Source organism: Bos indicus x Bos taurus, chromosome 26, assembly GCF_003369695.1.
Source record: "Bos indicus x Bos taurus breed Angus x Brahman F1 hybrid chromosome 26, Bos_hybrid_MaternalHap_v2.0, whole genome shotgun sequence".
NCBI classification, from domain to species: domain Eukaryota; kingdom Metazoa; phylum Chordata; class Mammalia; order Artiodactyla; family Bovidae; genus Bos; species Bos indicus x Bos taurus.
In genome coordinates this window covers 17,628,290-17,654,887 of record NC_040101.1, presented here as the reverse complement: position 1 = coordinate 17,654,887, position 26,598 = coordinate 17,628,290, and the positions used below count along the sequence as shown (strand labels likewise).

Sequence of the window (26,598 nt, the reverse complement as noted above, 5' to 3'; positions counted from 1 at the left end):
TTCAGGACCAAATAAGTAAATTCTTGATGTATTTGGTTCACAGGAATATAACTCAATAACACAAGAAAGCCAATAATTTAGCTTTTCTGAAAACCAGTTTCATATTTAAGGACATTAAAAAATGCAGGGAAAGTGATAAATAACTTAGAAATAAAAGGCACTGACAGCAAGTAGAAAAGCTTTTCCTGTTAAATCAAAGTCATGAGAACTTGCAAACAACCTGTCATGTATCACTGTATCTGGTAATTGAATATTCAATGTCAGATTAAGAGTATAAAGGAGCTTTCTGAGAAGTCCCCAATACATGTAACGTGTGGTAACGCATTTTCCCTGCATTGGCTTAATTCTATTTCTCCTTCTCTACTCCTGTTAAAGAGCTGCTGTCCATTTAATTCTTTGCTTCGTTTCACTTTAAAAGTGAAAATTTTTACCTACCAAATTAGGTTGTTAGGCTATTAGAACTAAGAATTTCATATACAGTTTTCAACAGAGCCTTGAAAAGTTTGGTTGTTGTGACTTATTTATAAAATAAATCCCATTTTTGGGATGGTCTCTAAATGAGGTTGTGCATATTCTGCAATAATAATAGCAAAACAAAACCATTCTAAGCTGCCATAAATGGACGATTGTGTAGAAAGATGTTTCTGCGCTAGAAAATGAGACAGCTGAGGCTGCTCTTAAATAAAACGCCTGGATTTCCAAAGTAAAACAGTCAAAATCATGAAACATTTTTTTGCCAATGAAAAATACAATTCTAGGAAAAAACTATTACTCAAATAATAAGTAATAACCTTAAATGACTATACTATCTCTCCCATGTTAAAAATTCCTTTATTTGTAGTCTTTCTAATTCTTAATAACTTATAAAAAGTGTAAAACACCAAGCCCAAACAAGTCAAAATATTTTAAATACATAATTGAAGTCAACTGAGAACATACTTACACTGGATTTATTACTACTGGGTCCCCAAAGCTTTTCCTCCCTTAATGTGATCCCTGTTAACAATTACCTCTGTAACAAAGTAAAATCCAAGCTTATGAAAATAAACTTCATTGGAAGTACCATCCTTCTAGTGACTAAAACTGTTATGGAAAATAATTTTCTATTAAAACATTTATTAAGAAATCCCTAAATTAATTTCATTGTTAGAGGCAATGCAAGAATTGTTGTTGTTAAGTTGCTAACTTGTGTAGGACTCTTATGACCCCATGGACTGTAGCCTGCCAGGCTCCTCTATCCATGGGATTTCCCAGGCAAGAATACTGAAGCGGGTTGCCATTTCCTCTTCCAGAGGATGTTCCCACCCAGGGATTGAACCCACATTTCCTGCATTGGCAGGTGGATTCTTTACTGCTGAGCCACCAGGGAAGCCCAATGCAAAAATATGTTTTCTTATTTAAACTCCATTAAAACATTTAAAACATGCATTATCCCAAATTTTCATTTTGGATCAGCTACTTAATCTCTGTTTGGGTGATCCAGATTCATAAATAAATTACATAATCTCACTTAAAAAATTGCAGTCTAAACTTTTAGTTATCTGATGTCTTGAGCAAACAATCCAGATAAACATTATTCATGCAAGCTTTTCTCCAGCCTTTATTGGGTAATTATCTAGGCTCTCTGAGTCATCTTCAGAGTCAAATGTTCAATTACTGTCACTGAAATTTTATAAAATTACATAAACATCAATTATAAATCCTAAAAAACAAATGACACTATAGCATATTTAAAGATTAATTTATTTAAGTATGCATATCATATAAACTTTTTATCATAAAAATATGCCCCATATTAAATAATTTTAAAGATACGTAATTACTTATATATAATGCTTTCAATAGAGTTCATTATCATGAATTCTTTGGTTCCCGAATCTGTCTTTGTTTCCCCTCCTACTGCTGGATGCGGAATACAATAGCCCCCGCAAGAAGGGGCAAAATACAAAGGTTCTAGGCTGACCAGTCTCAGTTATCATGGACGATGCTAAGATGCTCTGCATAGTCAGCACCATGAACATACTACTCAAATGTAAATGAGAACTTAGGCAGAACGAGTGACCTTCATGAGGCTTTTCACATAAAGTGTACTTCATTATCACTGAAGATTTAACTACTAACAAGGGAGGTCTAAGTTATTTAACTATTTCTGAGCCCTTTGGGGTAATGTCAATATCCAGCTTCCAGTTTCCACTCTTGAAAATATTTCTCCATTGTGCGTCTAGATTTCAAGGAGCCCACATTCACGGTAGGTATGATTTTCTGCGGCTTCAGCCACTGAACAAAACGTTTCATCTCTAGGTAGCTGCTGTGTTCACTGTAAGGAATCCCTGCAATACAAAAGATAGTGCTTACTAAACAAACTAATAAAAAAAACTGCATACACCCAAAATAAAATAAAAGAGAAAAAGAAAGCAATCCAAGTATTTTTGCCAAAAACTCCTTGGTGTTTTTTTTTCTGATAACAAAATTTGCTAGTATTTTTTACAAATTGTTTTTCCTTTGTTCAGTCCTTAAGTTGTGCTCAACTTTGTGCGACCCCATGGACTGTAGCATGCCAGGATCCTCTATTTATGGGATTCTCCAGGCAAGAATACTGCAGTGGGTTGCCATGCCCTGCTCCAGGGTATCTTCCCAGGTTAGGCATCGAACCCATGTCTCCTGCCTTGGCAGGCGGATTCTTTACCACTGAGTCACCAGGGAAATCGTCTATTACCAATAATAAAGATTAAAATTATATAAACACTTTTGAACATTAAAAAATGCTATTACTTTTCTACGTGAGCTTCCCTGGTGGCTCAGATGGTAAAGAATCTGCCTGCCAATGCAGGAGACCTGGGTTCAATCCCTGGGTCTTTTCTACTTTTCTATGTAGATACTTAATGATATGTATTTCTATAGATTCTTATATGTAAATAGATTTTTTCTTTTTAAACAATTCTTCCCTTAAGCACTTTGCCCAGCTACTGATTTCATGAAAATTCTAGAAGAAATATGAGTAAAACCTGAAGGGTAACAAGCAAAAGATTCTTGATTTCCAGAGCAAGTAAGCAGATTCCATCTCCAAGCTTTGTACACATTAAAAGGAAAAAAAAGAAAAAAAAAGATTAAGTATTCAAAATCTCATTATCTTCTTTACTGAAGATCAAATACCACAGAGAAAGGGTCCTGGTTAGAGTAAACTAGGGTCTAAAAATGTCTCCATTGGCCACTATAGTCATAAGCCAATTTCTGAGGACAGAAATGATTAACGTACTCCAAAGATGAAAAAATTAAAGTCAAGTCTGTAACTCTTGCTGTCACCACATCAGTCACTGTCTTCGTATTCTCAGTGCCACAGCATCATTTAAAACACAGTGGTACCACCCATCTCTCCTTTTGAGTAGTATATTGGGTTGGCCAGGAAGTTCTACAATCTCCCTGACATGTCACTGATAACACACACGGGTTCCTCTGTATTAGTCACTGTCTACTAGCCATACTTCTTTATATAAGTTTACAATGTACTAAAGATATAGGTTTAGAAAGTGAGGAGCAATTTTCACCTGTTAAATTCTTAAAGATACTTTGGTGCCTCTTTTTTGTTGGATCTTAATTTTACCGCTTTTTTAAAAAAAATGTAAACTAATTCCAAATATTAAGAGTAAAAGCAAAATGAATATACCATATATTGAAATGTTTCCTTTGGTCTGGGGAATAATATCTGCTAGACTAGTTAACTTGTTAGAATGCGTCCAACCTGTCGGTCGAAAAGCCAAAATCTGATTGTATTTCCCACCACATTTCTTCAAGTGATTCTGTAAACCCTGTTTAAAAAAAAAAAAACAAGATATTTATTTAATGGTTGGTGAAGATGGGTAATGTGGAATAAAACAGAATGATTAAAATGCTGCATCGGCACAGTTTTGGGGAGTTTTCAGTTGGTGAGCATTGGAAAACCTAGTGCTGTGTTCCTCACAAGAAAATAAAATAACTGAAAAAAAAACTTTCCCCTTTGCTTAACTGAAGTTGTGTGTGTGTGTGTGTGTGTGTGAGTAGCTCAGTCGTGTCTGACTTTTTGCAACCCTTATTAGAGGTATGATACTAACACTGATAAATGTGAGTCCTTACTCTCCATGCATTTACACCAATACAGGACTGACGGATGGATATAAAGATGGAAATAACTTTATAACTGCATTATACTCAGCACAGACATACATTTTAAGATGCACAGTAGCTCTTTTCAAATGTTTACTCCTTTTCACCCTTTATACATGAACTAGAATAACTGCAAAACTTCTCAGGCTGCTCTAATTAGAAATAAAACGCTAATACATTTTGAGTAGAATAGAACTTTCCAAACTAAGGTTGTCACTAGTGAGGACATTAGGTAAGATTCTTAGAAAATCAGTGACCAAGGTTCAACCTTCGAAAGATAAGAAAAACCCAGATAAAGGCAAAATGGCATGAGGGATATTTAAAAAAAAAAAAAACTAATATTTTTTGGCTAAAGACTAAACCCAGAGTGTCAAAGGCTTAATGTAAATTTATAATAACATCCTCCTGCTGCTGCTGCTAAGTCGCTTCAGTCGTGTCCAACTCTTAGCAACCCCATGGACTGCAGCCTACCAGGCTCCTCCGTCCATGGGATTTTCCAGGCAAGAGTACTGGAGTGGGTTGCCATTGCTGTCTCCATAATAACATCCTAGTTTTATTTAAAACAATAAGAAACCTAAATAGTATATAGTGTCATCTTGGATTTCCAGAAGTCTCCTTTTTCTTCTTTAACCATACATATAAACTACTGAATTTTAAAAAGATGCTGGCAAGAAGTTCTGAAGAAATCATAAAGACAAATCCACTCATCTACCTATTCGTTCATTCAGTAAGTATCTGTTCCAGGGGCTGATATTCGAGTGGTCAGTGAGACAGAGCCTTCGCCTTATGGAAGCCTACAGCATAAGGGAAGACTTCCATAAACACCACTTTCTGAATCCTTTTCTTTTTTTTTTAATGGAAACAATGTGCTCTTTCTTTTTAAAACTCTCATAATCTATTACACCATCAGCACCTAGGAACCTTAGATTGATTTCTTCAGAAAGGACTTATTTGTTTATAAACTCCTAGAAATGGAATAGCTAAGGATTTGCCCCTAATTTCCCTTATAAGTGGATGAAGAATGCCATTTCTCTGAACCTCAGCATAGGAATACTACCTTTTTAAAAAGTATGCCTATTTGGTAGAAGACAAACACATCATTGTGCTTCATTTAAAAAATTTTCTTCTTATTATCTACAGGCTGATGATTTTATTGTGTTTATCAGACATTAATATTTCACTGGTAAATTAATAATAATCTTTTGATTTCTTTTATATCAAATAATGATCTTTTGCTAATTTGTACACCTACCATTAAACAGTTATATATCTTACCAACTACTATCCCTCCTCCAAAAAAAAGTTTCAGTTACAGATATATAAGTTTTCATTACCACATCCCTGGTTCTGCAAATTTTCAGGTTTTTGTCTTGCTTAGTCTAGGATCTAGCTAACATAATGCTCTTTGCTTAATTACTAATCCTCTTCTCTTCCTGTCCTCACAAAGAAAAGAAAATGACAGGAGCCAGGTTTAGAGCAATTATACATGTAGTATCATAAACTAAGAGTCCAACTTTCAAAAATAGGTCATCAAATTTATCCATTCTTATGTGTCTCTGTCGGAGAAGGCAATGGCACCCCACTCCAGAACTCTTGCCTGGGAAATCCCATGGACGGAAGAGCCTGGTAGGCTACAGTCCATGGGGTCGCTAAGAGTCAGACACGACTGAGTGCCTTCACTTTCACTTTTCACTTTCATGCATTGGAGAAGGAAATGGCAACCCACTCCAGTGTTCTTGCCTGGAGAATCCCAGGGACGGGGGAGCCTGGTGGGCTGCCGTCTATGGGGTCGCACAGAGTTGGACACGACTGAAGTGACTTAGCAGCAGTAGCAGTATGTGTCTCTGTAAAAACACTCGGGAGAACTGAATCAGAAGTAATTTCTGCTTTTCATAAGACAAATTAGAGTTACCACAAAAACATCATTAACCTGTGCCACAAACAAAAACACAGGACATCATCATCTAAGCCAAGCACACAGAAGACTGCAACCACCACCAGTCATTCATTAACCACAACTGGAGGACTACTATCATGAGGAATTTTATTATGATTTAGTCAACATAAAGTCCCTGATCTATGACTTGTTTCTCTGTTTATTGATAACTAGTTTGTGATAAAAATGCCTTCAGTAGATGCTACTAAAGTTATTTTTCAGTATGTAAATTAATCATCTATAACTAATGTTTTACCACATCCCATCAATCAGGTTAAAACCAGGGGTGGTAGTCAATTACGTTCTTACATACACGAACCTGGGATGCTGAACTAGGTAGCATGAGTGCTATCATTTATAGCAGAGGCCTCCAACCTCTGGGATCTGATGTCTGATGATCTGAGGTAGAGCTGATGTAATAATAACAGAGATAAAGCGCACAAGAAATGCAGTGTGCTTGAATCATCCCCGAACCATTCCCCTCCCGCCTCCCAGTCTGTGGAAAAACTGTCTTCCATGAAGTCAGTCTCTGGTGTCAAAAAGGTTGGGGATCCCTGATTTACAGTGTTTTTAAGTCTTTCAAGCCGGCCTCAGAAACCCTGACAATTGTATCATGTTTACATTTGCACAAAAAAGTCATTTTCTCTGATGCAATAAAACTATTTTGCCTAGTTTAAAAAACTGCCTTTAAGTACTAACTAAAATGTAGCCTTATGGTAACCATCTGCTTCCGCTCCACCTGCGTTTTGAAGATATGAAATTGTAAAAAGAATGTCATCAATACCTGGTCACTTTAATGGAAGAAGGGGAAGAGCTACAGAAAAATACCAAAAACATACAACAAATAATGGAAATAAGACAAAGATTTCAGATATTCTTTTTTTTTTCTTCAAAGCAGGTAACTGCTAGTTTTTTTTTTTTATTTAAACATACAGTTCAGTGGTTGTTGGTACAGTCACAAAGTTATGTGACTATCACTGCTGCCTAATTCTAGAACATTTTCATCAATACCTCCATCCACCCCTGCAAAGAAAACACTGTTCTCATTAGCAGTTGCTCCCTATCTCCTCTCCCTCAAGCCCTGGAAACCACTAACCTACTTACTCTCTCCAGATTTACCTATTCTGGACATTACATATAAATGAAATCATAAAATATGTAGTCTTTTGTGTCTCTTTCACTTGGCATGTTCTCAAGGCTTATTCATACAGCAGCATGAAACAGTAATTTATTTCTTTTTACAGCTGAATACTTCTGTTTTATGTACATAACACTTTTTTTTTTAATCCATTTATCATTTAATGGACACTGGAGCTTTTTCCAGCTTTATGGCTACTATGAACTATGCTGCCATGAACATCTGTGTAGAAGTTTTTGTGTGGACATTATGTTTTAATTCTCCTAGGCATATACCTAGGACTGGAATTACTGATCATATACTCAATCCATGTTTAATTTTTAAAGACATTAACACATTGTTTTCTAAAGCAGCTGCACCACTTAACGGTCTTGTTAGCAATACATGAGGTTCCAGTTTCTCCATATCCTCATCAACAATTGGCACTATCTTCCTTACTACAGCTATCGCTGTGAGTCTACAGTGGTGTCTCACTGTGGCTTTGATTTACAGTTCCCTGATTGCTAACAGTGCTGATCCTCTTTTTCTCATGTGCTTACTGGCTGTCTGTATACCTCCTCATTCATTCCTTAGCCCTCTGCTGCCTCTGGCTTCCTCCAACATTACTTCACTGAAATAGTCCTTGTGAACGTCATCCTTTCCTTACATGACCTCTCACAGCACAAGGTACTCATAAACAGTCTTTCCTGAAAACTCAGCCCCTTCACCTCCATAATATTCTGACTCCCCTACCCGTTTTGTCCCCTTAAATGGATCATTTGTTCAAATGAAACAAACTAAGCAAGAAATAAGACAGTAAGATAAAAATCATAAACATATGTTATACCCTCCTCAGGATATCAGTGTTCATTTTTTGATTAAGCAACATTCTCATTAGCCTCCATGCAAACTGGATACCTCTCAAATTTAACACATGTTTGCAAAGCTGGCTTAAATGCTAATGGACAAGACTATGACTTGATTATCCTTGACATTTTTATGAATTACATACTCATGGAAATAGGTGCCAAAAGGATTTTATCATAATCTCATGAAAAGAGGAGAATTTCCTTACTCAAGGCATAGAACTAAAATACTAATTTTCCTTACACTGTATCAGTGTTCTTATTTATGACAGATATAGTAATCAATACCTACTAAGCTATTTCAAAAGGCTCCATAAAACTGTTTCATAAATAACAAAATTAAAGATATGTTTTTTGGTGTACATCATGTTCTTTATTGCTTTTAATACACAGGTTTGATGTATTCCTTTGCAAGGTGTCAAAATGTCAGTAAAAGGAATGAATCTTAGTATCTGAATAAATCTGACAAACAAACCCCCATAAATTACAGGGAGGTCACATCATATGTATCTTAATTTATACCTCAGAACTAACACTAGAACTTTTTTTTAAAATACACCTCTACTATTTCATTTAATCCTCACATATATATTTTCAACATATATCAATGGTATAGTGGCTTAATAATATACAGAATAGACCTGAAGAAAAGTAAGAATGCCTTAGAATTCTTCATTCATTTCCCCACTCATCCAGGAAGAAATGGAAAATAATCTTATAAACAGAAGGTGTGAACGACCAGAGAGATGCATACATTTTTCTATTTTTGTTTCCTCCTTTGTTTCTTCCTTCCCTAGCTCCTAAACTCCTGGTGAGCATATGAATCACTCTATACAGCTGCACCAAAAAAAACTTAAAAACATTTCAAATTTCACTTAAAGGATTTTTTAGGGCAAACTACTTTGTCTCCGTTGTAATTGAATTTCTCTACCTTAAATGCAAGTAAAATGGCAAGTAAAATGGCATTCTAGTTTACAATCATCAGATTGCCTTTTCTAGTTCATCCTAAAGACGTATCTCTTGAGTGCTTACCTTAAAATTAATTTGCATCATTGGGAGAAGGTGAACCAGTGAATTGCACATGTCTGTAGTGATGAAGGAACTGACTTCTGGTATATTGAAGCACTGTAATGTGTTATATTTTTCTTTGGACATGCCTACTTTTGAACCCAGAACATCGGCAATGGCTACAGGAAAAGTTTAAAAATAATAAGTTATAGTTCATGAAAAGATTAAATAACAACTTAATCAACTTTAAAACAAGAATTTACCAAAAAGAAATTTAAAACATTCACACTTTTGCAATAATGTCTCAAAAAGGCTGAATAATTTTCTTGGTTAACCATAAGGAACGGAGAAGGCAATGGCACCCCACTCCAGTACTCTTGCCTGGAAAATCCCATGGACGGAGGAGCCTGGTAGGCTGCAGTCCATGGGGTCGTTAACAGTCAGATGCGACTGAGCAACTTCACTTTCACTTTTCACTTTCATGCATTGGAGAAGGAAATGGCAACCCACTCCAGTGTTCTTGCCTGGAGAATCCCAGGGACAGGAGCCTGGTAGGCTGCCGTCTATGGGGTCGCACAGAGTCGGACATGACTGAAGCGACTGAGCAACAGAACCATAAGGAATAAATTGTGAGAAATCCAATAACTTATTTTTAAAGAACTAGTCTTTCAAAATTATAAAAGATGGATGGAAAGGGGTTGAGGGAGGGGGAAAAAATAAGTTTGCAGGAGTTAAAACCCTGACTGTATCATTTTACATCTTAGTATTTGACATTATGGGACCACAGTTAAGAAGAAATGGAAAATACTTTGCAAAATAGTACCATACTATCTAGAAAAATTACAGTTGCATTTCCAGAAATCATTTAGGAACAAAAACTAAACCTGTTCTCTAAAATAATTAATTGATAATTATCATCAAAAAATGCAGTGAAACTATACACTAGTCATCTCTCAGTCTGCTAAAATATTAATGTAGTGTGGGCTTTTGCTCTATCAACACTTTGTAGATATAAAGGCTACCATAAACACACTTATCAAATGTTTCCATTAAGTCTTTCAAAGTTTAAAGGAATTAAACTCTATCAAATTTTTCTTCAATTTCAAAGGTAATACTGAATTGTTTCAGGAAATAAATATCGAGCACAAGAACGATGCCTGAAAGGGCTTTATGCAAAAAGAATCTGATCCTTGTAATACAGTAATGTAAATTAGCTATAGCTATCACCCACCTAGGAAGATTTTCTCTTTTCCAATAGAGTAAGTGCCACAGACAACAAGAGCCCGGGGGTTTAGAGTTACAGTCTCAAAGGCAGTGTTGATGGCAAACTGGATAACCTCTTGCTGAGATGGAAAAGAGTATTCCGGGCTGCAATATCTGTAATATGTAAATACAGTCTTACTAAAAGAACAACAAGAAAGCCATAGCATTAAGTCGGATGCTATTTTACAAAAGAAGCTTTATCAAAATTACATACAATAGCAGTATAGTGTATGAACACCACTGCAGTTACCTCACCAGTGCCTGTGGTTAAAATATTTGTTAACAGCTATTGATTATTTATGATGGAATTACACATTTTCAATATACCTTTTTCATTATATTTATCACTCTCAAATACAAAAACTGCATTTTCTTCCTTCAAGAATATTTCTAGTTAGCTATTTTATCTATGAATTGTAAACCTTAATATCTTCTTTTTTTAACCCCAAGCCCTGTCAAAGAAAATACTATTGATAGGGATTGTCTTTATGGACTAAAGAATTCTGCTTTATCAAAAATATATATTTTTAATAATGAAATGGAACATGAATTTGATGAAGTAGCATAAAATCAAGTAGTTAATATTCACACGGTTGTTATTCTCTCTTAGGAGATACAGAAATATATATAATATTATAGGAATATAGCAGATCTAGTTGTGTTTACCTCAATATAATAACACCCAAAGAAAAATACTACTATTAGTATTAACTCTAACACTTCTAGTTATAGATATTCGACATGAAAGTTCAGCACTTTTTTTACTAAAAAACTCATAAAGTATAAACATCAAAGAAATATACTCTTTGCTGGTCAGCTATAAGAGCAGACAAAACTCAGTCTTCTCTCCTATAAAAACCCACATAGAAATTCAGAATGGTATGTAGATTAAAGTAACAATAAAAAGGTTTCTTTTAAAACATTATTTTCTTAATTCACCTAGTATTTAAGTACATATAGAAGGATGGAAAAATTAGCAATAGTGTTAGAAAACTGGATATGGAAGATCATCTCTTACTAAAATATGCCATCCAAACTCAGGTCTTATGGAGACAGATTGAAATAGTTAACATCATTTCTGAAAAACCGATGAGAGGTATTTTAACAATAATAAAAGGACAAGGGATTAGATCTGACAGAGTGCCTGAAGAACTATGGACGGAGGTTCATGACACTGTACAGGAGACAGGGATCAAGACCATTCCCAAGAAAAAGAAATGCAAAAAGGCAAAATGGCTGTCTGAGGAGGCCTTACAAATAGCTGTGAAAAGAAAAGAAGCAAAAAGCAAAGGAGAAAAGGAAAGGTATACCCATTTGAATGCAGAGTTCCAAAGAACAGCAAGGAGAGATAAGAACGCCTTTCTCAGCGATCAATGCAAAGAAACAGAGGAAAACAATAGAATGAGAAAGACTAGAGATCTCTTCAAGAAAATTAGAGATACCAAGGGAACATTTCATGCAAAGATGGGCACAATAAAGGACAGAAATGGTATGGACCTAACAGAAGCAGAAGATAGTAAGAAGAGGTGGCAAGAATACACAGAAGAACTATACAAAAAAGATCTTCATGACCCAGATAACCACAATGGTGTGATCACTCACCTAGAGCCAAACATCCTGGAATGCGAAGTCAAGTGGGCCTTAGGAAGCATCACTAGGAACAAAGCTAGTGGAGGTGATGGAATTCCAGCTGAGCTATTTCAATTCCAAAAGATGATTCTGTGAAAGTGCTACACTCAATATGCCAGCAAATTTGGAAAACTCATCAGTGGCCACAGGACTGGAAAAGGTCAGTTTTCATTGCAATCCCAAAGAAAGGCAATGCCAAAGAATTCTCAAACTACCGCACAATTGCACTCATTTCACATGCTAGCAAAAACAGACTGGTTCCAAATAGGAAAAGGAGTACGTCAAGGCTGTATATTGTCACCCTACTTATTTAACTTATATGCAGAGTACATCATGAGAAACGCTGGGCTGGAAGAAGTACAGCTGGAATCAAGATTGCCAGAAGAAATATCAATAACCTCAGATATGCAGATGTCACCACCCTTATGGCAGAAAGTGAAGAGGAACTAAAAAGCCTCTTGATGAAAGTGAAAGAGGAGAGTGAAAAAGTTGGCTTAAAACTCAACATTCAGCAAACGAAGATCATGGCATCTGGTCCCATCACTTCATGGCAAATAGATGGGGAAACAGTGGAAACAGTGTCAGACTTTATTCTTTTGGGGTCCAAAATCACTGCAGATGGTGACTGCAGCCATGAAATTAAAAGACGCTTACTCCTGGGAAGGAATGTTACGACCAACCTAGATAGCACATTAAAAAGCAGGACATTACTTTGTCAACAAAGGTCCGTCTAGTCAAGGCTATGGTTTTTCCAGTGGTCATGTATGGATGTGAGAGTTAGACTGTGAAGAAAGCTGAGTGCTGAAGAATTGATGCTTTGGAATTGTGGTGTTGGAGAAAACTCTTGAGAGCCCCCTGGACTGCAAGGAGATCCAACCAGTCCATTCTAAAGGAGATCAGTCCTGGGTGTTCATTGGAAGGACTGATGCTAAAGCTGAAACTCCAATACTTTGGCCACCTGATGGGAAGAACTGACTCATTTGAAAAGACTCAGATGCTGGGAAAGACTGAAGGTGGGAGGAGAAGGGGACGACAGAGGATGAGATGGTTGGATGGCATCACTGACTCAACGGACATGAGTTTGAGTAAACTCCGGGAGTTGGTGATGGACAAGAAGGCCTGGTGTGCTGCAGTCCATGGGGTTGCAAAGAGTCAGACACGACTGAGCGACTGAACTGAAAAAGACAATGGGGCTTCCCAGGTGGCGCTAGTAGTCAATAACCCCCATCCAAGGCAGGAGACATAAGAGACATGGGTTCTATCCTGGGTTGGGAAGATCCACCTGGAGGAAGAAATGGCAACCCACTCCAGCATTCTTGCCTGGAGAATCCTATTAGTCAGAGGAGTCTGGTGGGCTACGGTTCATGGAGTCGCAAAGAGAAAGACACAGCTGAAGTGACTTAGCAAGCATGCACTCAAAAAGACAATGGCTTATACTATTATGTTGATAGCACTTAGGAATTCAAGACTGTTGCTTATAGATTACCTTTTGGAGAAAGGAACAATGTAATTCTGAATATTCAGACACAGACCTCATTCTCTGTTTTCTTTTCTTCATAATCACACTTAATTGTTACAAAGATACTTTGAAAGGATAACCTTAAAGGATGTTTTCCTAAAGTTTGCTCCCAAATTTCAAATTTTCCTTCCTTGTTTCTGCAACAAGATTCTCATATAAACCATATTTTCAAAGGGATATTACCAAAAAAAAAAAAAAAATTGAGCTGGAGTCAATTAAGACATGTAATCCCAGATTTGTGCTAAGTATGTTTTTTCAACCATCTTTCTGATAAGTACTTAAAATGATAATTGACAGTAAGTCATTACTTTGATTACCTAAGCACAAGCTCAAATTATTCATAATATACAGGGAAATGCTGTCAGTGGAAAAAAGAAGCACACAAACAAAGCTTCTCTTACGTTGTATCTAAGTAAAGCGTGTGGACTTTGTGGCTTCCAAGTAGAGAACGTTCCATGCTGGGGTCTGCTCTGAAGTCTCCCGTGTGTAGTATGACGTGACCGTTAGGAAGACAGAAAAGGATCATGACAGCACCTGGACAGCTGAACACAGACATTTCAAAGGAATATTATTTACACAGATCAAAACAGCTAAAGAAAGAGTATTCATTTCAATATCAACAAGTTAACACACTTTATTAACTGACCACAATGATACAGCATTGTACTACAGAGAAGTGTAGCATTTTAAGGTAAGGGAATTTATGTCACACACACAAAACACTGGTGTGCAGGAAAAGGTTAATTCAGCAGGCCAAGGCTGGTAAAACTCCACACATGCTCAAGAAAGGCCTGTCTTTAGGACTAGTCCTTGGAAGCTGAGTTTTGGGTCCTTGGAGCATTCTGCCTGCTAAGAGTGTTTTGGATGCTGCGCCCATTGGGCCATGTGTTACTAGTTTGATCACATAGTTACTAATAGTGGTGAATACTTGTTTTCTGCTTTAGGGGAACTGGAGTCTGAGTACTGAGGTCAGTCATGTGGGTGCTAGAATTATACACTGCTGTTGCTGCTGCTAAATCACGTCAGTCATGTCCGACTCTGTGCAACCCCATAGATGGCAGCCCACAGGCTCCGCCATCCCTGGGATTCTCCAGGCAAGAACACTGGAGTGGGTTGTCATTTCCTCCTCCAATGCATGAAAGTGAAAAGTGAAAGTGAAGTCGCTCAGTCGAGTCCGACTTGTAGCAACCCCATGGGCTGCAGCCCACCAGGCTCCTCCGTCCATGGGATTTTCCAGGCAAGAGTACTGGAGTGGGGTACCATTGCCTTCTCCAGAATTATACACTACTGACTTCCAATAAAATCCCTGGATACTAAGGCTCAGCTGAGCTTCCCTGGTTGGTCACAGGTCCCATGTGTTGTTAGGGCTTCCCTGGTGGCTCAGATGGTAAAGAATCTGCCTGCAATGCAGAAGACCCTGGTTCAATCCCTGGGTCAGGAAGATCCCCTGGATAAGGGAATGGCAACCCACTCCAGTATTCTTGCCTGGAAAATCCCATGGATGGAGGAGCCTGGTGGGCTGCAGCCCATGGGGTCACTACGAATTGGACTCTTAAATTCTAGGAAAACACAGGAAATAATTGGAGAAGGCAATGGCAACCCACTCCAGTACTCTTGCCTGGAAAATTCCATGGACGGAGGAGCCTGGTGGGCTGCAGTCCATGGGGTCGCGAAGAGTCGGACATCACTGAGAGACTTCACTTTCACTTTTCACTTTCATGCATTGGAGAAGGAAATGGCAACCCACTCCAGTGTTCTTGCTTGGAGAATCCCAGCGATGGTGGAGCCTGGTGGGCTGCCGTCTATGGGGTCGCACAGAGTCGGACAGGACTGAAGCGACTTAGCAGTAGCAGCAGCAGCATTAAATAATTACAAACTTCCCTTTCCCTGAACCCAAAATCCACACCTCAGTGACTTCACTGGGGAATTCTATGAAACATTTAGGGAAGAAATAATAACAATTACTATATGACATATTTCAGAAAATATATTTCAGAAAATAGAGGAGAAGGGAATACTTCATGAGGTCAGTATTACTCTGATATCAAAGTAAGACAAAAGTATTATTTAAAAAAACCTGTAGACCAATAGACATTGTAAAAAAGACAAAATTCCTTAACAAAATATTAGCTATCAAATCTACCTATAAATTTTCAAAAAGGGTAATACATGAAGACTAAGTGGGGTTTATCTCAGTAATATAAGGCTGGTTTAAATCCATCTTTGTCATTTACCACATTAACATTATAGAGGAGAAAAATTATATTATAATCTCAATAGATGCCAAAGAAACATTTGACAAAATTCAACACCCTTTCATCATCACAAACTTCCAGCAGAGGGGATTTTCCTGATAAAAGGCATCTATGAAATACCTATTGCTAACATCATACTTAATGGAAAAAGACTGAATACTTTCTTAAGATTAAGAACATGGGAACATGTCTGGTCTCACCACTTATATTTGACATTATCTGAAGGCCTAATCCAGTACAATAAGTAAGAGAAAAAATACCACTCTAAATGGAAAGAAAGAAGTAAAACAAAATCATATTTGTAGACATATGTGGAAAATTTTCAAGACTCTATTAATACCAAAAAACCTACAACAGCTAATGACAGGTTTAGCAAGGTCTCAGGATGCAAAGTCAAAGAACAAAAATCAGTTGTCCATCAAGAACTGAATGGATAAAATAATTGTGTAGATACTATGCAGTAATAAAAAGGAACACATAACAGCATGGATGAATCTCAAAAATACAACATGTGACAGAAGCCAGATAGAAAACAGGAGTTACTATATGATTTCATTCAGATGAATCCCTAGTAAAGACAAATCTAATCCACAGTCACAGAAAACAAGGTTTTCCGAGTCCGAATTGGGGTTTGGGATTGACTGGGAAGGAACACAAGGAAATCTCCTGTGGTAGGGAATATTTTCCATATTTTTATTGTGGTGGGAATTACACGGGTGTGTACTTTTGTCAAAATTCAACAAAGACTTAAAATAGGTCCATTTTATTTATGTAAATTACACCTCAATAAAGTTCACCAAAAAAAAAAAATCAGAACTGGAGTTGTTATAATTGGTGATTAAAAAAATAAACAGCAGCAAAGTTAGCAGATAAAATCTCACAGGCAATCTGAAAAAAACAGCACTGGCCTGGAATTTAGGAGACCTTGGTTTAGTCTTAATTTTAATTCTCTAAGTATCTATGATATCTAAGGTACACGGAAAGTGTAATGTGTAGCTGACTGCCAGTTGTATTTTGGCACTGTGAATCCTGATAGTACTTAACATTGAAAAAAATGAGGCGAAAAAGAAAAAAATTTTTTCAAGAAAAAAGTCTTCCAAGTCTTGAGTATCAAAAACCTAAAGGATTTCTTAAAGGAAAAAAAAAAATCCTCTAGAATCTGAAGTAACAGCTGGAGTACCAGCTGTTAATTTATATAAGTGATATTAAAGAAAATGGCCAAAGGTTATCTCTTAAAGAACAGCAACAATATGTTAAAAGATTAAAAAAAAATAAGATAGAGTCTCATATATAAAGCACAGTAATTAAACTATACTAAAAAAGGGTTAGAGAACACTTAAGAGAATCTCTCTACATTTAATCTTTGTTTCTGTATTGGGTACATTTTGTTTTTCCAAAAGAAGAAACACATTTTACTTGTTTTAAGAAATATCAAGCATAATAGTTTCAATAAAAAGTTCTTAAATAACCATGCAATGTGTTTTCCTTTTGAATATTTAAAAACTGGTTGTCAGTAAGGTAACTTTAATACTTACTGATTGGCATCTAGCAAAATAACCTTGATACCATTCACTATACATTCAGTGTCTGTTGGCAAGGGATGGATATATTGTTCTTGTACATGAAGTTTGCTCTTCAACAAATTGCCAGTTATCTGCAAAACAGGATGTGCTTATTGCTGATACATGAAAACACTAAATAAGTTTATTTCATATCTACTGAAGAACTCAAGCATCTTAATAATTTCCTTATTCTTTCACATATATTCATGTAAACCTACCAGAATGCCAGGAAGAACTTTCTAAAATGCATCACAACTTTGCTTAAACACTATCACCGACTTCTCCCTCACCTGTAAAAAGTCTGTTACCCAGCATGACACACAGAATCCTTCATGATTTGGCCCCTACCCATTTCTGCGGGTTTATCTACTGTTATTCCTTAGCTTGTTTTTAGCAACTGAAGTTCTTGGAATGGCTATACTTCTCAGGTGTCTGTTCCTTTACACAAACTCTTCTCTACCTGGAAGGCTCTCTTCTCTTTCTTTTGCCTGGATCTGGAATCAGACAGACCTGTGTTGAAACTCTGTGTCTGTCATTACTAGCTCTGTGACTTGGGGCATGCTACTTAACCGCTCCAAGCCTCAGTTACTTCACTAATAAAAAGAGGTAATTCAAGAATACTTAAGGATTAAATCAAATTCTATCCAAAGTCCTCAGTAGTACACATTAAAATGCTCACCTTTTAATGATTAGTTCAAGGTGTCTCTCTCACCATGAAACTTTTTCTAACCTTAGCCTAGGACATAGTAAAGCCCCCAACTTCTCCCTACTTCTAGGCATTCTGTTTACTTTTCTACTACAAATAGAGAGCCCACTGGAGTACTGGTGAATGTGTAGGCTGTAAGCTCCCTGAAGTTAGGTATTTTGCCATGAGTATCTTTTTAGGCATTCAGTAAATAATTACTGAATGAAACATGTTTCAGTACATCATGAGCTAGCTTATCTGTTGTCTCTATAAAATAAAGCATATTTTAAAAAATCTATTGTAACTATCGACAATAACTCATTTGATTTTAGAGTCTAAAATGTGGAATCTGCTTTTTCATATATTTTCTAGAAAAATGATCTTAAAATTTTAATTATTTTTTAACCAAACTGCTTAGAAATTCACTGCATTCCACAAAATCAGAATTGAGAATACTAGAACTTACCTTACTACAATAAATGGGAAACGTGAAGTTTTTAGACAATCCAGCATAATGATCAGAATGGAAATGAGTGAGAAAATAGGCAGTGCAACCTTCAACCCATCCATACTGAAAGGCATCGACCGTAAAGCCAGTTCCTACAATGAAAACACCAAAGCAGCTGCTTTAGCAAGAGTGAAGTAAAAGTTACCCAATTTGCTTATATAGCAAACGCTCTTACACCTTTACATCTCATGTCCAACTTAACTTTACAATTTAATTTAAAAATCTACACCACATAAATTCATCAAAGGATGATCCTAGAGATAAAAATGAGTCTTGTTAAGTTTAGGCTAAATATACCCAGTATAGTCTTTAAGAATAACTTTGCCAAAAAAAAAAAAAGTACTAAGCTACAAACCAGTTATTTGCTTAGCTGAATGTTTTCATGATACTTACTAGGCACCTAAAAATCCTTTACTTCTGTGAAACAGCAAAAGGGGAATGCTATCTTTCTTCTAAAACATGAAATCTCAATAGGGGTGACATTGACCTGCTTCTGGCAGGAGAAAAATGGCTGATGACCCAAATGATCTCACTGGCCCTCCAAAGAGTCACAGAACAACAACAGGTAAATAGATACCCCTAGTATTTGAATTTCATTGTGGGAGGTGGGGAGGAGAAAGGGAAATGAGAAAAAAAAAAGCCTAAAAAGGCTCCCTAGAGCAGCAATTATGAAAAAAAAAAAAAGATTGAGCTGTTGTAAAACATGCAGGTAAATAAGCATACCTCCACAATTCTACAGAGGCCTATCCACACATGGCCCACTAGTTCCGGGCTCACTTTAAATATATAAATTTAATCAAAATGTGCATAAATACTTTTCCTTACATAAATATTTTGAGCAAATTATAATTTATAGTATCAAAAAAGCACATTAAAGAATCCTCCTGAAACCAAGTGCATTTTGGCAGTTTTATAGTCTTTTCAGAAAGGTACCTGGTTTCTTCAATAATAAAATTCATTTTACTACACATTTCTCTATTAGCTCTTCTATGAAGGCACAAGAAATTTAAAAAATATGAAAAGATTACGAAACTAAATTATTACATGGTTTAAAAATGGTTAGCATTTATTATGACCTGTGTAACCCATGACATTTTCCTTCTTTGAAGCTTTTTCAGTTCAGTTCAGTCACTCAGTCGTGTCCGACTCTTTGTGGCCCCACGCCAGGCCTCCCTGTCCATCACCAACTCCCGGAGTTCACTCAGACTCACGTCCATCGAGTCAGTGATGCCATCCAGCCACTTTGCATTTCTCTTAAGTTCTTAGAGGCTGTCTGTTACCATGGTTACTTACAGAAATCCTTTCCTTCCTCTGTATTAAGCTGATCTATACTACTTTTTGTCAAATCTGTAATATCTATATAGCTAGTACAGTATCTTGTATATGGTGGTGGTGTTAGTCACTCAGTTGTGTCCAACTCTTTTTGTGATTCCATGGACTGTAGCTCACCATGCTCCTCTGTCCATGGAATTCTCCAGGCAAGAATACTGGAGTGGGTTGCCATTCCCTTCTCCAGAGGATCTTCCCAACCCAGGGATCGAACCTGGGTCTCCCACATTGAAAGCAGATTCTTTACTGTCTGAGCTACCAGGGAAGCCCCATTTTGTATATAGAATATGTTTAGTAGAAGTTTGCTGAACTAAATGGACCAAAAAAAAGATTAAATAGGCAAAAAAAAAATCTGTTACATAAAAAATAAGGGAAACACAACAAACTGTTTCACATGCACACAACATGAGCAATGAACATGAAGTTTAAAGAAGTTGCGTCTTTGTAGATATATTAAGCGTTGCTACTTCGACTTACCAGGTATTTTTTTATAGAATGGGCATGTCCTTTTCCTTAATTCTCCTGCATTAGATGACTCTGAGATTTTTGTGTTCTCTCTCTGCACTCTGCCATGAGCTGATTTTATGAAGGTTTTGTCTTTACTTAAATTGACTGTTCTAGGTACTGTCTTCTTAAGGTGACCTGGATTCTTCTGATGTCCTCCTTCCTGCAATGAATCTGACTTTTTAAGTCTCTTTTTTTGACGCTGTGACCCCTTATCAGAAAGCTCCACAGAAGGCTGACTTTCACTTAAATTCTTTGCCTCTAATTCTAAATCACTTAAAGATTTTTCTGCTTTCCTCTTGCGCTGCTGGGACCTCTTTTCATTAGGACTTACAGCTGTATTGAAGTTCATCCCTTCTAATGAACTTTCCTCCAGCAATTTCTCTTTTCTTTTGGGTGGCAGTCCAAAATACACACCTATATCCATCTGCTTCATTACCTTAGTAGAAGGCTGTGTTGCATGACACTTAGGGCCAGAGGGCAACATTTTCGAAGGCTTAGCAACAGTAGGTGTACTAGAAAATGTTTCTGAATTTAAAACTGGAACTTTATTGTCCAGCATACCACCTAATGCCTTTCTGCAGAAACATGTTGAGTTTGCGTTGTTCTTAGCATTGGAATTCTTATTTGATAATTCTCTAGTTTTACTTTGGGTTGGGTGGAAAGAATGACACCCTCCTCCCTGGTTTTCAAAACGTTTTGACATTTTACTCTTAAGTAATGGAAGAGAATTTTGATTGTAAACAGCTGATTCTTCAATCACCTGTTTCTCTTTATTTGATTGAGATGAGCGAAATTCTGGCTCATCAGGTTTTGCTTTAGAGGCTTGGTAACCAGGAGAAGTAAAACTCTCTGCTAATGCAGGTGGAAGCAACATAAAATCATCATCAGTATATGCTGGATGACCATGTGAAACAATTCTCTTATTTTGGAAAGTAAGTTGAGACGAATCATTAAGAGAGTTGCATTCATACAATTCTTCATTGTATTTATCCTGCGTTAAGAAGCTATCCACTTCGGGGCAGGCCTCCTGGTCCTTCAGTAAGGGGTCATATAGTTTTTTAAACAAAATGGAGCTGTTGTCATCTTCTTCTAGATTGCCATCTTTAGAGCTTTCCATGAAAAATAGTTCCTGTTGTGAATCATCCAGCTTATCATTTGTATCGTAAGTTTCTTCATCACTTTGAAGTGGAGAATAGGAGATTTCACAGTTGCTAAAGTCATTTTCTGGCAATGGCAAATTTCTGTGTTCTGGGTTGTTTTGGCTGTCTAATTCTTCAGCAAGAGGCAAACCAACTCCTACCAGTTTGTCACTGTTAACATGTCCTGTAAATTGTGGGACTTGTTGGGAAGTTTGGCTATTTGTCAAAGAGGAAATCTTTTTATTGGTTTCAGTTGGAGACTGAGAGCTTTTTAGACACTGTGTCACTAACAAGGGATCAGCTGAAACATTTTTTAAGTTTTCTGTTTGTTTCTGATGTGGAGACCATCTTTTCTCAAGGCTACAAAGAAAGTCTGAATTAGTTTCGCGGAAACTCCGCCCTGACCCATGGGAAGGATCCTTGAGAGGACTATTACCAGCTCTGCTTTGAGCTAGCAGAAGGTGAGTGTATCTCTGGTAATGAGAAGGAATTGTTGAGGAACACTGAAGACCATCAGGACACTCTGAAAATTTTAATAAAGAAAAAAGTATTACTGGATCAAAGCACAGAATAAGCTTTGACAGTATTAGCACTATAAATTAACAGGTAAGTGGTTTAACAGGTAAATAATCAGCCCTACTTTGCAGCCTTAGGACAATAGCTATCTTTATACCAACAAAAAATCAACACACAATTATCAGTAATCAAGCATGGTTTTACAAGGTGCTACTTATTATTTTTAAATCAAATATTCTTTTAAGTTTCCTTTCAAATACTCTTTTCTTGGGGAAAAAAAAAAATTAAGACTAACACCTTTTTCTCCCCACTAAAAGCTTTCACAAAGATGAGTTCCTCCAAAATGCATGTCATGCTTGTATGAGAAATCTATCCCATCAGTTTCACTACATCTCTATTGCTCAGGCAAAAAAAGAGTAGAGAAAGCTGGTATGTCTGTATCATAAGTTTAAAATTCCAGACTAAAATTCTACTCCAATTTTTGTCTTATCAGGCAACACAGATGTATGACAACCGCAGTACCAAATTAGGTTCCATTATTTAATATTCACACTGTATACAAAAACAGTAATACCAATCTTAATCAGAGTTGTCCATACACTAAACATTTTAGATTCTGTCATAAGATTTGCAATTTAATTTGATAAATTGGTTAATAATAAGGCTTAAGTAATCTGGAAACTTCCCTGGCATACTATTATGATTGAGAAACAGTATGGAAACTGTCTTGGCATAACCTCCCCCTTGTATGTCACTTTCCAGGCCTATCAAAAAATGACTCCCTCCACCTCCAAAGGGCCCGCTTTGTGGCTCAGCTGGTAAAGAATCCGCCTGCAACGTGGGAGACCTGGGTTCCATCCCTGGGTTGGGAAAGGCTACCCAATCCAGTATTCTGGGCTGGAGAATCCATGGACTGTGTAGTCCATGGGGTCGCAAAAAGTCAGACATGACTGAGCGACTTTCACTTTCACCTCCAAAAAAGATATTACATTAAACTGGAAGACTTCATTGCTTAAAACTTAAAACTCCCTCATAAAAGTATACGTTAAAGAACTCAAGAACAATCCACCTGAGATTCTGTTCAAAGGAGTTTATCAGTGAAAAGCAAAGAGAAAAATCTCTTTGAGGTGGCTTCATCTGTAAGACATTTTACCCTGAGGGGCTCATTATGGGACTTCGATTTCTGATTTTCAAGCCACTGAAAACCAAATTACTAGCATTTGTTGAGGCTTTCACTTTTACAGGAAAGGCTAGTGCCAGTTTTTTGTTGTTGTTGTTATTTTGCATCTTTGCAGTACTTTAAAATGAGAACTAGAGGTTAATAATAAAATGTCTTTTGAATCATAGTTAACTGAAAGCCTTATTGAATATTACTTTTATTCTATTGAATTTAAATTCTCTGAGATTTAAAATTTTATATATGGTATATAACTTTAAAATATACAAAGCAAATAATCAATAACAACTTATTCTCCATATACTATAAGTAGGATTTATATTACATTTAATTTACATATTAATTCTACGTATTACATTTAATTCTACATATTAAACATGACATTTACTATATAGTTTAAAAGGTAACAACAGTGTAATATTACTTCCGTTCTCATTTGGCACAATTATTTACTAGAATCTTAATAAACTAACACTCCTTCCTAGTCCTTCTTTCTATACATTAAGAATGTACGGCATCCTTGACTTCAAGAACCCTGTGGACTACATTCATGATTCTCTAAAAGTCTGTTTCACAAAAGATAAAACGGGCAAAGGGTTCCAACTTTTAAGAACACCAAGTGCTCAGACGGTAAAGAGTCGCCTGCAATGAGGAAGACCTGGGTTCTAGCCCTGGGTCAGGAAGATCTTCTGGCCAAGGAAATGGCAACCCACTCCAGTATTCTTGCCTGGGAAATGCCATGGACAGAGGAGCCTGGCAGGCTACACCCATGGGGTCGCAGAGTTGGACATGACTGAGCGCCTTCACTTCACCTCTACTGGATATCAATTGCTGTTGTTTAGTCACTAAGTCAAGAAGGGCATGGCAACCCACTCCAGTATTCTTGCCTGGAGAATCCCTATGGACAGAGGAGCCTGGAGGGCTGCAGTGTCTGGGGTCACAAAGGTTTGGACTAAGCACAGCACAGTCACTAAGTCATGTCTGACTCTTTGCAACCCCAGGGACTGTACCCGCCCCCACCAGGCTCCTCTGTCCATGGAATTTCCCAGGCAAGAATACCGGAGCAGACTACCATTTCCTTCTCCAGGAGATCTTTCCAACCCAGGGATTGAACCCATGTCTTCTGCACTGGCAGGTGGATTCTTTACCGCTGTGCCACCTGGGAAGCCCATTAGATGTCAATACCACCTACCTTATGCAGGTGAAAGTAGCCTAATATATGCTCAATTAACATTTATGAAAAATCACAGATGTTTTGGAACTCTTATGAAATAATAAAATGCATTAAAACTTTCTTTTTTGGCCATGCGGCTTATAGGATCTTAGTTCTCAAACCAGGGATTGAACCCATTCCACCTGCAGCAGGAGAAAAGAGCCCAAACCACTTACCACCAGGGAATTCCCCATTCAAACTGTTTTTCAGGTTTGCAACACTCTCTACAGTTATACCAATGACTAGTATCTTTTTACCCTCACAAGAAGGGTAACAATGCATTATCTTGTTTCCTTCAAAGGTGAGTCATTCTTAAGAGTATCTCATCTCACTTCCGGTTTACTACTTATCTGGTTTCCTTCCTTCCTTCCAGATTGTTAAGTCTGGCCTCATTCAGGTCTTGTTGACTATTTCGAGCCCACTGTCTTTTTTGGAATCTTACCTGTTCCAGAGACTGGTGTGGAATCCAAACACTCAAAAACGTGCCATCGAGGTGTTTGACCTAGCAAGGAGGAAAAAGGCATCTGGCAGTTGGGACAGTACCCATCATAAACCTGCCGTGTCTTTGGAGACATGTGTTTGGTTTCGTGAGTCCTACCGCGCTTTTCTGGAGTGGTCTCCGTGTCTTGGCACTGTTGAACACCATCTCCACATATGGAGCTCTGACTGGAAGCTACAGATGTCTGACTGTCTGTTTCTCTAAGGCACGTTTCCGGGGTCTTGACCTTCTTTTTAGTTTCTACAGTCCTTTTTTTATTTCTGTTTCGTTTTGACTGGTGTTGTCCATCTGTTGCTTTTTCAACAGAATCTGGAATATTCTCAGAGCAATTATTTGGACGTACTCGTTTTGGTTTTCTTTTGGATTTGTATTCCCAGATGTCTTCTTCCAAAAAAGCATCTTCTAACATGGCAAAATGATTCTGATCATGAAAAAAGCACTAATCTTAAGCAAATTGACAATCTGTTTCTTGTTACAAAATTATTAAAGGGAATTATTTTGCTGAGGAAAAAAAAGGTAACAAAAAACTTACTAACTTGATGGGACTCTAAAGCTCTGGTAATGAATATATTGGGAAACCACAAACCTCTTACCTAAGAACACTTGCTGTTCCATTTATAGCACAGTAAAATTAACAGGGGTAGCATCTGAGTTTTCCATTGTGTATACTTCATTCAGGTCTCTTGGCTTTTTCCAGGACTTGATTCATAAAAGTAAGAATCAGTAATACTTTGAATACCAAGTCCTAATGGAAATCATAGGTTTAACAGACTAATTTTAGAAGGAGCTTTGTAAAATCCTTATAAAGCTCCTGTCAATTCTTTTTCAGCTGGACAACTGTACAAATCACAAATTCAACCACAGTCCCTAGGCAACTGACTCAGCAGGTGTTCCAAACACTTAATGGCTACTTCAGCTTGCTAGTAACTCTAGTCACACCATAATCAAATGTGTGTGATTGGCAAAAGAAAAGTAATAGCCCTTATCCGTGACTCCAGGTCATTCAACAGCTTCGGTTTCCTGGGTCAGTCCAGTGTCTTCCTCCAGCGGCAATGAACAAAGACTGCATAATGAACAAACAAAATTCAAGTATGTGAAGTTGTACCTGCACCGAGACCACCCACACGCCTAACTTCAGATCGCAGAGGTGATCTGCCTGCAAGTCATCAGCTTTCTTTCCCACCAGCCTCAAAAACCAAGGTTCACCTGCCTGATGACACCCACCGGCTCGACCTCCTGTTTGGGCATTAGAGACGGCAAGGCCAGTGGAGAGGGCCCTCATTCCCCTCCATTCCTCAGGGCTGGGAGTGAGGGAGCTGCCAACACAGCCCGCTCCGCAAAAGCCATCGGTGCCCCTACCCCCCACCCACCCACCCCGCCTCTTCTGAGGGCAGGCGCCCACCTGCCACCCTCACCACCCCCACCTCCCTGCGAGGAGCTCCAGCTGCGTCCGCTCCCCCCGGACACCCCTCGCCCGCCCGGTCCCCGTGTTCGCTCCTGCACTTTCACGGCACTGCTTGGTAATAAAACGCGGCGCTCATGTATAAGCCAAGCCATTGGCTAGTCCCTCCCAACTTAAAAAAGCCTACTCCTTTACCTTTCATGTCGTGGCGGGAACAGCTTCCCGTGACCAACGCTGTGTCGAATCGGCTGTTCCCGGTCTAAAAGGGGAACTTTGAAAAGAAAAAAAAAAAAGTTTGGGCCCTTTAAGTTCTACAGATTTATTTCGT

General features: G+C 37.6%; 1 protein-coding gene across 2 annotated transcripts; it reads right to left on the bottom strand.

Annotated features, from left to right (window-relative positions):
• Window positions 1–1,724: 1,724 nt before the first annotated feature.
• On the bottom strand, window positions 1,725–26,563 carry DCLRE1A (DNA cross-link repair 1A). Of its 2 annotated transcripts, XM_027529212.1 has the most exons (11): window positions 26,466–26,563; window positions 25,462–25,931; window positions 24,812–25,369; window positions 20,295–21,986; window positions 18,447–18,580; window positions 17,269–17,387; window positions 13,880–14,020; window positions 10,299–10,444; window positions 9,092–9,246; window positions 3,665–3,806; window positions 1,725–2,330 (listed from the first exon to the last, which is right to left on the bottom strand). In XM_027529212.1, exons 3-11 carry the CDS (start codon window positions 25,275–25,277, stop codon window positions 2,170–2,172), a joined length of 3,156 nt encoding a protein of 1,051 aa, XP_027385013.1. In that variant the 5' UTR covers window positions 25,278–25,369; window positions 25,462–25,931; window positions 26,466–26,563; the 3' UTR covers window positions 1,725–2,169. The 2 variants fall into 2 exon arrangements, with proteins under 2 accessions (XP_027385013.1, XP_027385012.1); XM_027529211.1 differs by lacking the exon at window positions 26,466–26,563 and adding an exon at window positions 26,093–26,220 and having other exon boundaries at window positions 24,812–25,931.
• Between the last annotated feature and the right edge of the window lie 35 nt (window positions 26,564–26,598).

What these genes read in the sequence shown, in the direction of transcription:
- DCLRE1A (XM_027529212.1), bottom strand. Translation starts at nt 25,277, where the DNA reads ATGTTAGAAGATGCTTTTTTGGAAGAAGACATCTGGGAATACAAATCC. An exon ending in ACGCTTTACTTAGATACAAC is followed by an intron (nt 10,445 to 13,879) that starts GTAAGAGAAGCT and finishes TACATATTACAG; the next exon opens with ATATTGCAGCCCGGAATACT. An exon ending in AAAAGAGAAAATCTTCCTAG is followed by an intron (nt 9,247 to 10,298) that starts GTGGGTGATAGC and finishes CTTTTCCTGTAG; the next exon opens with CCATTGCCGATGTTCTGGGT.